Here is a 14,343-nt window from a genome sequence, read left to right on the forward strand (position 1 = left end):
CACAGGTATCATTGGCCAGTGGAGTGACAATTGGTCTGATTCCTTGCACATTTTGGAATGGGTTTTCCTGCCCCATCAGCCGCAGAAGACGGCAACTGCATTGTTTGAATTGATCGCTCGCTTGATAATCAAATGCCGGCAACGGTGTTTGCAATTGATGGGTGCGGATCCCGCAAAGATCATACTCCCGGTGCAACGGGAGGATTTTGACTGGAGCTTTGCAAACAGTGTGTCCCTGCAGAGTGCTCTGGAAAATTTCTCCGGGCAGATCACTTATCATCTGCCCAGCCATAGGCTACTGCATATGGCAAAATCCACAAAAATCTCTTTGCGGCCCAAAAATAGCCAGGAACCCGTGAAAGGACCCACTGTCTTCACTGATGGTTCAGGGAGGACTGGGAAGGCCATTTTTAGCTGGAGGGACGGATCTGAGTGGCAGGTTCTGGAAGGCCACGAGGATGGGTCAGCCCAGTTGGTTGAACTGAGGGCTGCTGTCATGGCATTTGAAAGATTCTCCCAGGAGCCTTTCAACTTGGTCACGGATTCCGCCTATGTGGCTGATATCGCACAGCGGTTGGGTCATTTGGTCTTGAAGGAGGTCAGTAATCCTTCCTTGTTTCACTTACTGAAGACCTTGTGGTGTGCCATTCAGGCCCGGGTTCATCCATTCTATGTTCTGCATGTGAGGAGTCACACCACTTTGCCGGGCTTTATAGTGGAAGGTAACGCGAGGGCTGACAAGCTGGCTAACCCAGCATGGGTAGCGCCTCAGCCTGATACACTCGCGCAGGCCAAGGCATCACGTGGGTTTTTCCACCAAAACGCACATACCCTGCAGAAGCAGTTTCAGCTGACGCCAACTGAGGCTCGTGACATTGTTGAGTCATGTGATGACTGCCATGCACTTGCCCCGCCTTTGCCGGCAGGGGTGAACCCCAGAGGCCTTAGGGCCTTGGAGCTTTGGCAGACCAATGTCACCCTGGTTGCCGAGTTTGGCCGGCTCAAGTATGTGCATGTCACTGTGGACACGTTCTCCTCTGCGATGTGGGCTTCGGCTCACACTGGGGAGAAGGCCCGCGATGTCCTTGCCCACTGGAGGCAGGCCTTTGCCGTTTTGGGCATACCTTCTGCGGTGAAAACCGACAATGGTCCTGCTTACGCATCGCAAAAGGTGCGGCAGTTCCTGCAGTTGTGGGGTGTTTCGCACAAGTTCGGGATCCCTCATTCCCCGACTGGTCAAGCTATTGTAGAACGCGCTCATGGTACTCTGAAGCGGGTTCTTCAAAAACAAAAACGGGGAATGCAGGGTGAAACCCCGCACAGTCGGTTGGCAAAAGCTTTGTACACAATCAATCATCTCACTGTGCCACAGAACTCAAATAATCCTGTCATTTTGAATCACCATCTCTCGTTGCAGGCTGCGGACGAGGCACATCAGCCTCGAGCGAAGGTTCGGGTGCGGAATTTAGTCACCAAACAGTGGGAAGGTCCCTATGACCTTATCGCTTTGGGGCGCGGGTATGCTTGTGTATCCACAGATACTGGGGTACGCTGGGTACCTTCGAAATGTGTTCGCCCTGACCTGCGACCGCAGAGGCAGAATCCAGCCGATGAGCAAGACGGAGACCGTGACCAACCTGAAAGGGATCAAGCGGGCGGATCATTGAGTGATGACTCAGATGCAGATGACGGGAGTGATCGCTCTGATGATTCGTCCGCAAGTGGACACTGAGCATTGTTCATGTTTTTCCTTTTTACATTGTTCATTTTCTTTTCTTTTTCTTTTTAAATGGAAAAAGGGTGAGATGTCACCCTGAGTTTTTAAGATTTTCTAAGCCTTCTGATGTTGACATTCTTGTAGTGAATTTTCTCACACACTTTCTGTAAATAACTCATTGTTTTGCATTCCTTTATGGAGGAGGAGAGAGTTGATGGACTGTTGGTTTAACCAGTGGTATTGGAGAGGTGCCACTGTCACCCTCCAATCCACTGTCACTTTTGGAAAACTATAAATGTTGGAGTCAGAAAATAAATGGCCTTTTTTTTCTCTTTCACCTTGAGAACGGTGTGAGCGTGTGTTCTTTTGTGTCCTATAGCGACACACAAAGGTGTTCCATATACATTACATTGCTCAACCTTTTCATGCATATTCAACCCCCGGCCCCACCTGTCTTCGCCTTGCATGGTAATTAGATCCACACCTTTCTGGGCATGCGTTGTTCATGGTGGTGATCTCTGAAGCTGAAGGCCATGGTCTTCCTCATGGTTGAACTTTTGAACTTTTCTTCTTTGCACGTGCACTTTGGTCTCTTGGTGCTTATCTGAGTACATCTGTTGATTTTGATCAGCTTGCAGACAGAGGAGCCCCTTTATCTGGGTTTCTCGTATTCCTTGGTCTTCTCCCAGTATTGTTCTTTATTGCAAGAAGCTTCAGAAATTTGCATTTTCCAATGCCCTTTGTACCATGGCAGAAGTTTCTTAAGTAAAAGGTTAAAATTCAACACACAATTCTACAAGCTAAAATTTAAATGCTTAATTCATATTGCTAACTTCAGTGAACCCCCAAAACCTCAATATCAAGCTCTTGCACCTTATGAAAAAAATGTCTTTTTAATATCTCCCAGCTCTCATTTGCTCCTTTACTTCTGAGAACAGTTTCCCAAGGGATCACATACACTAGCACTGAAAGTTTGCCTTTCTGAGGTTTAGGGTCCTGATTCTGCTTTTTACCTCTTCTGTACCCCTCAAGACTGAGAATTCTACCTGTGCATGATCAAAGATATTGTGACAATTTCTGTCAATAGCATATCTACCCTGTTACACCTAGATTTAGCTTGCTATATTCCAAGACATAGCAGGTACTCTGCAGGATCAGATCACTGTTTTATTAATGTATGGTTCTCCCTTTTGGATTCTAGGTTACTGTGCAGACACAAGGGGCTTTTACACATTGAGATGACTCACTATCTTGTAAATTTATATTTGTTTAAATTATATTGCAGTTCAAGAATAGAAGTAAAATACTGTATAACTGGAATTGGGGTATATTTCACTGAAAGATTGTTTCCTTTGTAGATTGATGAGCACAGGATATGTGTTTGTGTACGAAAACGACCACTCAATAAAAAAGGTATGTCCATTTAAGATTTTGCAGAATTTTTTCTCTGAAAAGCTGCTTCTGATAGAGTAATATTATTTATATTAAAGAGATCTAAAAATACCGATCAAAGGCAAAACTCTGTTATACTGGACAATATGTGTGAGGTACCCAGAAAATTTATAAACTTATCATAATCTGAATAAAGATGGGGAAAAAAGTAGTTAAACTGTCACCATTTTACGGAGTGTAATTTTTTCCCAAGGTCATCTAGGATGCATTTTGTTGATCTGGGAATTAATTCTACTGTAATTTCTTCAGTATTTTTATGTTGTGTTTGTATCACCATTCTTTTAAAGCATCTTGAAGTGATCTTCTGATCAGTGAGCTACTCAATGAAAACTTTCCTACACTTTTTTGTTATAGGTGTATATTTGTACTTTCAAGTCATGAATCTGACATGAAGGGTACAATTCAGGTGCCTGAATGTTGGTGTCTTCTGACATTTAAGGTGTTCAAGGGTGTCCAAGATATCCTTGCAGGGCTAGCAGGTTATAGACAAACTGGAGACATGTACCTCCTGGAATTGCTGCTCAGGGCTGGGCAGGATACCTTAGGGCATATGAAATGGCACTAAACAATTATTTTTAGGTACTGGAAGCACACCTTAGTGACTTGTCTTCATGTATGATTTGCTTGACAACTTTCTTTCTTACTGCCTGGTGATCAGACTGGAGTCTATATCCCCCACCAAAAAAAACATTTAGGTTTTCAACTCGAGTCAAATACCAATCTTTCTATTAAGTTCTTTACTTTTATGAGAAATTAAGAACTGCAAATGCATCTGGATCAAAGCCTGTATGAATCCAACACTAAAGTAAGCTGATTTTCATTTTGAAAGATGTTTCTTTCCTTCTCTTTATTTTTTTTTTTTAGCTTGACTCAAAGAACATCACTTTGACTCTGAAACAACATGGGATGCATTTATTATTTTTGTACTGTCAACTACACATTGAGAGTTATCTGGAGGATATCCAGAGGAACATGGGAGAATTGTATAGGAAAGGGAAAACATATATTGATGTTAGTATATAGTTAGTTTTATTTTGTCTTATTTTTTCCCCTCCATGTTGCTGCTTCCCCTCCTTTTTTTTGTTTATTACTTTTACTGTTTTCTTATTCCCTGTATTTTTTAATTGATCTGAAAGGAATGCATAATCTCAAAAACTGATTGATTGAAACTATTTTTCACAACATATGTCATAGGGGCATTCAATATACAAGTCTGGTAACAGTTCAATTTCTGTTTTATCATTGGAGGTTATCTTTAATAAAATATAACTTAGAAATGTGATCCATGGGGGGAATGTTACCTTCAACTTGCACTGAAGGTGGAGACAGTGAAAATACAATAACTTACAGCAAATTGGTATGAGGCATAAATTAAGTTTCAGAAGTGGGACTTGATTCTGTGCAAATATCTTGGATATTAGTGGTTTGGAGCTATTAAGAATAGTTCTGAGTTGTTGGTAGGAAGATGAGTGTCTAAGTAAAAATGAGATTTGCACTAAAGTTATTTTGCATTTTTAAGAATAAGCTATAATAAAAAGGTATTAATGAAATAATATATACTGGGGAGGAACCATAATCTTGTACTCACATAATGCAGTATTCTGGGAACATTAATTTTGAAAGTTCATAAGAAACAATATTTCTCTTGCTACATTTTAAAATTATATCAAGAAATAGAAGATGTTAGTGTGTAATATCCTAAAGAGAAACATATAAATAATTTTTCCTTTATTATTGCAATAAAATGTCAAAAATATTCTCATTCCCCTTTCATGTTCTGTATTTTGAAATGCTGTAAGATGTTCAAATAATTTGCGAGAAATCAAGTGTATCAATCAATTTCAGGTAGTCTCACAAACACAGAAGTATCACCAAAATCTTTAGGTGTTCTCAGCACCAGTCATTTTGTGGATTGACTTTGCAGGACGAAGGTCTTCAGACTGACATTTTAAGATTTTATTTCAGTGACAAATATTTAAAACAATTGTTTTAAACAAAACATCTTTTGACTGCTTTGACTAAAGTTTTTTCTGAAAAAAATTACCTTTATATAGATCTTTTCACCATTATTCCTTATTTATTCTCTTTGATTGCTTCAGAATAATTGCATTTTACTTTATTGCAGTGCAGTTGAAAAATAGAATATATAGTGACTTGAATGCATATTTCTGTTGGTGTGTAATGTCATGCAATAGTAACCTTTGTGCTGTTTGAATGGCATTTTAACTGATGAAAATATGTCTACCTGATTGTATAGAGTTACATCAAATTCTTGAACTGCATGCCTTAAGAAATTTAACATAGAAATGCAAGTAGGACACATCAGTGATCCTGACTGTACACAGAAAGGATCATTATTTTTGTGCATCTCGTGGATCCCTGGGTTCTCTGTTTTGCTGTCATATATCATACAACAATTAGCAATAAATCGCAGTGCTATTTAGCAATTATAACCTGAGAACTCACTACTAAAATTGCATCTAGATGGCTTTTGTTCATTCCTAGTGATAAGAAACATCTTTAGCATGTTCAGCCTTTTCTGCTTACAAGATAATTTAAAGAAAGCATTTTACTTTAGAGAAATTCTATATTAAAGACTTGAGATTCCAGAAGGAATACAAAAATGAAACTATGTAGAAGGAAAACAATTTTCTTTCTTTTTAAAAGCTGTGAAGATATGTCTATTACTTAAAAGATTTAGGAAAAATAAAAAAATTTTTTAAATGAAGCTATAATGACAGTGCTATCATTAATTATCTTAGTTTTTCTAATCAACTTTGTACAACCTTTCTTTACCTTCTAGCACCTGGTAAGAGAGGACAACTAGACTTCAAAAATGAAATCTCTTACTTAGCAGATTACTATCTAGGTATCAGAAGCCCAAGTCCATTGCAGTGTTGTGGCTTGGAGGAGCTGTGTTATCTGAGATATTATAAGAGTGTAAACAATGAAAATATGTAAAAAATAGTGATGTGTTGCTACTTAAATATGTGAAAGATGCATATTATATGATTATCTCTTCGCAAATATTGAAATGAGTACTATATGTGTTATGTTGGAAAGTTATACTGTATTAATTTTAGTAGTGCCATATTAATCTTTTTAAGTAGTGTGGCAAATATAGTTTTTAGGCTATAGCATAATATCAAAATAGAAACTACGTGATGTAAGATACTTTTTGTAACTAGCTCAAGGAATGGATAAGATAACCAAGAAATTCTTTGCATAAAGATAACAGCAACAAGACACCAAAATCTCAAGAGAAGAATTATTGCCTCCTTATCAGACTTCTTCCAGCCTTCTAGGAGCCAAGAAATTGATTTACAAGATGAGGGGGGGAGCAGAAATTAAGCAGAAGACACCCTTTGTTTGAAAAATGTTTGAATCATGTATGAGATGTATGAATATGCAACAGGCTATTGCTTTTAAGGGTTAATCCTTTGTTAGTGTGTGTGCTTTTTTGGCTTAGTGCCCAAGAGCATCTGGACAGCCGTAATTCTTTGTTTTTTATTGTCTCTTATTGTCCTAACTTTGATTGTCCAAATTCTTATTGTCTTAATTTTTATTACTATTTTATTACTATTGAACTTCTAAAATTTTAACACAAGTGATTGGCGTTTTTCACAAATATATATATTTCATTTATTTTATAGAAACTTTAATGAAAGACCTTGATGTAATAACAATTCCTAGTAAAGATGTTGTGATGGTACATGAACCAAAACAAAAGGTGGATTTAACAAGGTACCTAGAAAACCAAACTTTTCGTTTTGATTATGCCTTTGATGACATGGCTCCTAATGAAATGGTTTACAGGTATGTGTATATGGGGGTTTTTGGGAATCTTTTTTCTCATATATCTTTGATGTCAATAACTGTGGGTTTACCTTGGTCATGGACTTGTATTCTCTCTGTTATCAGATATGTATGTTGCTAACTCCATTCTTTTGCCTGTTTACTTTTGGTTTAGCTCTGTTTATCCTGAATCCTGCTCTCAGTTATCCTCCAAGAGTTTTCCAGGCTCTAGTGTGTATTGCTTCCTCAGGAGACAAACAAATCAGGAGAGGGTGGGGAAAGAGCACAGAGAGAGAGACACCATGGTATTTGGATCTTCATTTTTGCCTTTCTTTTTCTGTTTCACTTCCACAGCTGAAAGAGAATAATGCACAACACTTTAAAAATTTGTTAAAAAGTATCTGTTTACCTTGTCCAAGTTGCTTAATGGATTAGATACAGGCAAGGTTAGACACCACAGGTCATAATCTCGGTATGTAGTCTAAATATTGTGAATATTTTTGCAAAGAATATTGATATTAGAAAGGAATTTGATTAAGATAATTTTCCTTATGCTTAGAAAGTGCCTCCCATAGTCTTAAGGAATAGGGACAGAGAATTTTCTTAAATCTTGGTTTTAATCCAACAATTAGGAAGTCAAAGTTGGCATCGTATCCTGACTGATGTTAGATGTTAACATCCTGTTGGTGGATAAGAGATTTATTAAAAGGCCTTGAAAATGAAAACTTGTGTCTCAAGTTTGATAGAAGTAAAAGGAGAAGCGTAGCAAAAGTAAAAACTTTTTAGTCTGTTAGTTTACACTAATGCAATACTTCTAAACAACAAAGCTGTGCCCTTGAAAATGTGTCTCTAATGATTGTCTACTACTGGTAACATATTTTCTTTCTAGATAGTAAAGAGCTGTTAGAGAGTGATCTAGCTGGTGAGGTGTGCCTGGGTCACACGGAGATAACATCTTCACATAGAGGAGCAGTTGAGCTTTGGCCTTTCCCAGACATCTGTTGTCTTGGCACTGCTTGAACTTCTCCTGGCTTTTAGCTGAGAGGTCACTTCCTGGCTCTCCCTGCCCACTTATTGGGTAGACAGTCAGTATCCCTTAGGATTTTCCAACACAAGAGGGGGAGGAAAGTGACTCAGATTCAAAAATACTTGGCTAGAGATGCAGTGAAACAACACTGGAGGTTGGAGGAGAGAGAGAGCGCCTTTACCTGATAACTTATTAACCCATTAGCAGGCCATCATGCCCATGGAAATCCCTTGGACACATATCTCATGGCACATGTCATGGAACACCTGTCTGTTTCCAGTTGTTTCATTATAAGTGTTTGAGACATTTCTCAGAAGGGCTCAAAGGGGCCTACACCCCATGTCCTCCCTTTGTCTCAAGTTTTGCTTTTCTGTCTAGCCTTTTCCTTACAGCCTCTTGCAATAGTTTTCCTCCCCCTTAACAACCAGTTCCTGTAATCTCCCTCCTTCATGTTGTCTTTGTGAGCATAGTGTTTAAATGTGAGGGATGTTTTTGACATACAATGTTATTATGTTTTTGTACCGAGTTTCTTCAGCAAAATTTTTATTACTTGCATAATAAATTAATAGTAATATGGGAGAATATTGAAAGATGCTTGTATTCATACTGAAACAATAAACCTCTAGTCTGTATAGCAGTACAGGCTTTTTTTTTCTCCTTCATATGGCACAATAATGATTATCACATGAAGGATAATCTACTTTAAGGCCTCCTGTAGTAACACAATTGCGAAGAAGATAGGTATCATGTTCTGCTCTAACCAGAACTGCCAGGGTCACAATGGGGAAAAAAAAGTATGACAAGTTACTTCAGTTTCCTTAAATATGCTAAAATTTCTCCTATTTCTATACTGAAAAATGTTCTCAAGAAATGTACTACTCTTTATTTTCTTATTATTACTTTACTTAGGCTGTATTTTAAGTATTTTCAAATCCATGAGCTGCAACACTGAGTTGCAAGGTTTTTTAGTATTAAAAAACTTTAAATGCCTTTTGAATTTTAAAGGAGAATCAGAGTTTATATTTCTGAAGGCTCAAGATTGCAAATAAAGGTTCTACTAGAAGGAGAGTTTGACTTTTTTGACATGGTACCATTTGGAGTTGTATAATGCTCTACAAAAATTTTCTAGACGTTTGTATTTTGCCTTATTTTAAAATGCATATAATTAAGTCAATTTTTTATAAATCAGCAAAATGAATAATTTCAAATGCAATTAAGCAGAGATAATGGAATGTGCTTCTTAAGTGGATAGGTTTCCTGAAACTGATTGGTAATATCCTCTTGAGGACAAAAAAAAAAAGGTATATACTTGGAGGATGCAAAAAAGAAAGACTAAGACTGATCAGGAATCATCTGGTATATTTTTGATGAAAACTGATGATTCGGTTAAACATAGATTTTTGCATAATCCTCGTTTGCTGAATGGCTTAATCTTACCCATATTATTTTTGTAAGTGACATGTTTGTTCCAAAATGGAATGAAAGGAGGTTGTAACACCTCAGTGTTTCAGTTAACAATCATTCTTGTTTCTGTCACTAAACATACTTTATTTGTAAACACCTGGAAAAAGTTTAGAAAGAGTGACTCTTGCCTCCATCACTTGGTGGAGGTAACCACCATAAGGTTACCTTTTGCTTTTGGAGATTTTAATGAAGAAATGGTAGTAAGCAGATGAATTGGGAGCAATAGCTACATTTATTTAAGTAAAAATTAATTATTTAAAATAGAAAAATTATATTTTGGAAAATATTTTTGACGCATCAAATAATGCTTAAGGGATTACTGGATTTTTCCATTCTGATGAGCCTGGGTAGACATTTTATTGAGCCTTGTCTCAGTGTAACTATGTTCTCAAAATATTAAGACATGCAATGTGTTTTTGACCACTTGTCTTCTGAACTTAATATTGGAAGCTAATTTAGGGAGCAAAAACTATAGTGGATTTTTTGTATTGGCAAAATCTGAGCATTTAACTGCTGCACTGTCCTACTTCTGCATCTTATAATGGTGCCTTCTTTAGGGAGCTCCAAACTCCATGTAGCAAACTGTGCCATGTTGCAACACTAAAACAAGAAAATTCTTTTTCTTGGGGTTTGAAGAAAAATAAAATTTTTGCAAAATAAATGGGAAACATCTTGTAGCTTTTCTCTAATTGTTTAGTATATTTGAATGCCCTAGAGATGGTAGCCTCTTTAGTTCAGGAATTAATGAGATGTCCTTTGGCCTCTCAAAGTTCAGAACCAGCTTTGTCACTTCTGGCATTAAAATTTATAGTGCCTTTGTGGTAGTGTGGGTTTTAAAAAGTAATTAAATTTCTAAAATACTTTTGTTTTTTACATTTAAGGTTTACAGCTCGACCATTAGTAGAGACCATATTTGAAAGGGGAATGGCCACTTGCTTTGCATATGGACAAACAGGCAGTGGAAAAACCCATGTAAGTATTTCCTCTACGTGTCAGCAATACACTTCTTTTTGTGTATTTTACGCTTCAATAAATTCTAATAAGTAACAAATATGTAAGTTACAGTTCTGTGATCTTTATTGTGTATTTTTGGTCTTTTGTTTTTTAATTTAGACTATGGGTGGTGACTTTTCAGCAAAGAACCAAGATTGTTCTAAAGGAATATATGCACTTGCAGGTGAAACTTTATTGTTTTGTTGGCTTTGCGCAAATTAGTTGAGGTCAATACATTTCCACTTCCTGTTGTACAAACATAAGGGTCTGCATATTTTGCATTACAGTGGAGCTTTGGTAACATAAAATGTAGTTTCTAGGTGGGTAGTTTTTACATGGTAAGGTAAATATTTACAGATAACTTTAGAAATGTAAGAAATATAAATTATCAAGTTTACAATTTTTGAGTCTTCTGCATCTTCCAATGTAATGTGGCAGTTTAAACTGCAGTGTTTCTTAATTGATTGACTTGATTGACTGTTACACTTGCAAAATACGAGATACTGTAAAATAGACTTCTATGTATTAATGTCTTCACTAAATGAAAATACATAACTACATTTCTTTTTATTTTGTAAATGTATTCACAGCTAGAGATGTCTTTTTAATGCTAAAGAAGCCAAATTATAACAAGTTAGAACTTCAAGTATATGCAACATTTTTTGAGATCTATAGTGGTAAGGTAAGTACCTGATTTTTTTCTGAGGAAGGTGGAATTTCTCTTTCACAAACAAGATTTTGAGTTTGTCACATAAAAGATTTTTTCCTTTTTGTACTAAAAGCTTTATTTCAGATAATTCTTTATACTTCCCTTTCAATCACAGGTTGGAAGGGACCACAGTGGGTCATCTGGTCCAACCTCCCTGCTCAAGCAGGATTGTGCATGGAATGCTTTGCATATTTTGATATGACATTTGAAGCAAAAATGTCTTTTAAAGCTCCTCTTTAACTGTTATTTTTCCCTCCTCCCCAAGGTTTTTGACTTGTTGAACAGGAAGACAAAATTAAGAGTGTTAGAAGATGGTAAACAGCAAGTCCAGGTGGTGGGATTACAGGAACGGGAAGTTAAATGTGTTGAAGATGTTCTTAAGCTTATTGAAATAGGCAACAGCTGCAGGTATCTCCCATAGCTTTCACCAATTTTTCATTGTAAATGAAAGAAATGCTACAAGATTTTTTTTTTGGTCTCTTCATAGTGATGGCTTCTTAATATGCAGTGGCATTTTTTATAATGTTGGCTGCAAGTAAGAAATCTACCTATCTTTTGGATATAGTTTTGAGTTTTTCAGCCAGAGAGAAATATGAACTGATTTTTCTACAGGATGTGAATTGTATGCATTATATAAGCAGTTTACTGACTTAAATTCACATCATTTATAATCTGGAATACTGCCAGATTCTTCAGTTCTAAAAGGCCTTGATATGTAGTGACAAAAGTATAAAAGTTGGGGTTTGTTTAAGATCCAGCTTTATTGTTTTTAAAATTAGCCTTGTGACAGACTGCTGACTGATCAGATAAAAGTACCACATGCAGCGTTTTGCATATAAACTCTCTGATAGTCTGAAATATTTGGAGATCTGTTTATTCTTGCTTTTAAGAGAGTAGTAAAATGCTACTAATCTTCCATTTCTGTTTCAAGAATTGGAAAAATAGGTATAATTATACCGTGTGCATCAAATTATATGGGTAAACACAGGACTATGCCCTGAAAACTAATGTTCTGAGGGCAATGTGTTTAACATATATGGTCCTTTGCCTGTTCATATGTTCTTCTTTTCTTTCCTTTTCTTAAAGGACATCCGGCCAGACATCTGCAAATGCACACTCATCTCGAAGCCATGCAGTGTTTCAGATTATTCTCAGAAGGAAAGGGAAATTGCATGGTAAATTTTCTCTGATTGATTTGGCTGGCAACGAAAGAGGAGCAGATACTTCTAGTGCAGATAGGCAGACTCGACTGGAAGGTGCAGAAATTAACAAGAGCCTTTTAGCACTCAAGGTAACTGAAATGTTTCCATTGCCTTTGAGTATGTGAAAGCCTTCCACATATAATAGCAATGACTATTGAAATTAGTGGTTTTGCAGGCTTTGCTTCTTTGCATTGTCTACTGATGTGACTTGTAAAATATAATCTTGTTTTTCCTTTAAATACCTGAAAAAACACTTGGTAATTACCAAGTAGAAACATTGCAGAAACATTGTGCTATCTATTTTCATGTAGTTAAAAAAAAAATCAAATGAAATCCCCAGTAGTTGAATTTGAACACTTTTTTTTATATATACACTTAAAATGGGGGAAAAGATAACTTACTTTTGTACTCAAGGTCTGAAATACTAACTGGAAATATACTTACTGATCTCAGTTGGGTTTTTTTTTAATTAAGAAAAGATTTTTTTTTAAAAAGATACCTTTTTTAGTGGTCTAACCTTAGCTAGAAACTAAGTACCATGCAGCTGCTCACTCAATCCCCTCACCCCCTTCCCCAGTGGGATGGGAAGGAGTATCTGAAATAAGGGAAAACCCACGGGTTTAGATAAGAACAGCTTAATAATTGAGCTAAAGTAAAAGATAATAACAATCATAATAATTGTATTGAAAAGGAGAGAGAGACACAGAGAGAGAAATAAACCCCAAGAGAAACAAGTGATGCACAATACAGTTCCTCACCACACTGACTGATGCCCAGCCCATTCCCCAGCAGCTATCATCCCGTCCTGACCAACTTCCCCCAGTTTATATACTGGGAATATTATATGGCATGGAATATCCCTTTGGCCAGTTCTGGTCAGCTGTCCTGGCTGTGCTCCCTCACAGCTTCTTGTGCAGCTTCTCCCTGGCAAAGCATGAGACACTGAAAGGCCCTTGACTGAAGGTAAGCACTGCTCAACAACAACCAAAACATCAGTGTGTTATCAGCATTATTCTCACACTGAATCCAAAACACAGTACTACAAGCTACTAAGAAGAAAATGAACTCTATGTTAGCCAAAACCAGGACAGTCTCCACCCCTTATTCCATAACATTTACATCATGCCAGGTCCCACGCTTTTCAATACCCCGTCACCTTTCCTATTTTTTGATAGATATACACACAGATATCATTCCCTTAGTCTATGGATCATCCCTATAAAAGTCTGTTGAGTTCATTTAGTCCATGACCTTGGGCTCCATCTGTCATAGCAGTCCTTCAGGACAGGAAAGATGGTGTGTGGTATTGGATTGTTGCAGTTGAAGCCAGATCAATCTTGGATAGTTATTAACATAATACAATTTAATTCATTGGCTATTCTTACCCAAAATCAAATCCCCTTGAGGCACACACCAGACTTGCCCATCCTTCCACATTACCCACCAAGTACACCCAGGTCCTTGAGCAAAAGCAGTCCCACAGATGGGTTTACCTTTGCCTGAGGCAGGAATTACCCAGACTGTTTTCCCCAGCATATTTTTAATGTGCACAGGAATTCTATCCCATTTTAAAGTACTTAACAGTTTTGATTGGGCAGGGCCAGCCTGATTGGCAGATCCTCTGGTATTGACTAGGCAGATGGCCTTTGCTAAATGTATATCCCAGTGTCTAAAGGTTCCACCACAAATTCTCTTCAGTGTAGTCTTTAACAGTCCATTACACTGTTTGATCTTTACAGAGGCTGGTGCATAATAGGGAATATGATACACCTACTCAGTTCCATGTTATTTGGCACAAGTGTCTATGAGGTTGTTTCGAAAATGGTTTCCATTGTCCGATTCTGTGCATCTGAGGTTATATCACTGACTCAATTCTTTCTGGAGTACCATGTCACCATAAGACTTCCTTTCCAAGGCCCAGGACACCGTTCCAGGCAGTGCCATGGGGCACAGGGTGTGTTTCCACCTTTGTAAGCACACAATG

At 37.3% G+C, this 14,343-nt stretch overlaps 1 protein-coding gene across 2 annotated transcripts in view; it reads left to right on the forward strand.

Moving 5' to 3' along the window:
- Positions 1 to 14,343, forward strand: part of LOC129133654 (kinesin-like protein KIF2A) — a 165,197-nt gene that overhangs the window by 106,374 nt on the left and 44,480 nt on the right. For both annotated transcript variants that reach the window (XM_054653280.1, XM_054653281.1), the window contains exons 8-14: positions 3,076 to 3,130; positions 6,823 to 6,985; positions 10,337 to 10,427; positions 10,569 to 10,632; positions 11,039 to 11,130; positions 11,423 to 11,565; positions 12,244 to 12,448. In XM_054653280.1, the coding sequence (XP_054509255.1) occupies positions 3,076 to 3,130; positions 6,823 to 6,985; positions 10,337 to 10,427; positions 10,569 to 10,632; positions 11,039 to 11,130; positions 11,423 to 11,565; positions 12,244 to 12,448 (813 nt within the window). The remainder of the gene's footprint in view (positions 1 to 3,075; positions 3,131 to 6,822; positions 6,986 to 10,336; positions 10,428 to 10,568; positions 10,633 to 11,038; positions 11,131 to 11,422; positions 11,566 to 12,243; positions 12,449 to 14,343) is intronic.

This window comes from Agelaius phoeniceus, chromosome W (assembly GCF_051311805.1).
Source record: "Agelaius phoeniceus isolate bAgePho1 chromosome W, bAgePho1.hap1, whole genome shotgun sequence".
Taxonomy (NCBI): domain Eukaryota; kingdom Metazoa; phylum Chordata; class Aves; order Passeriformes; family Icteridae; genus Agelaius; species Agelaius phoeniceus.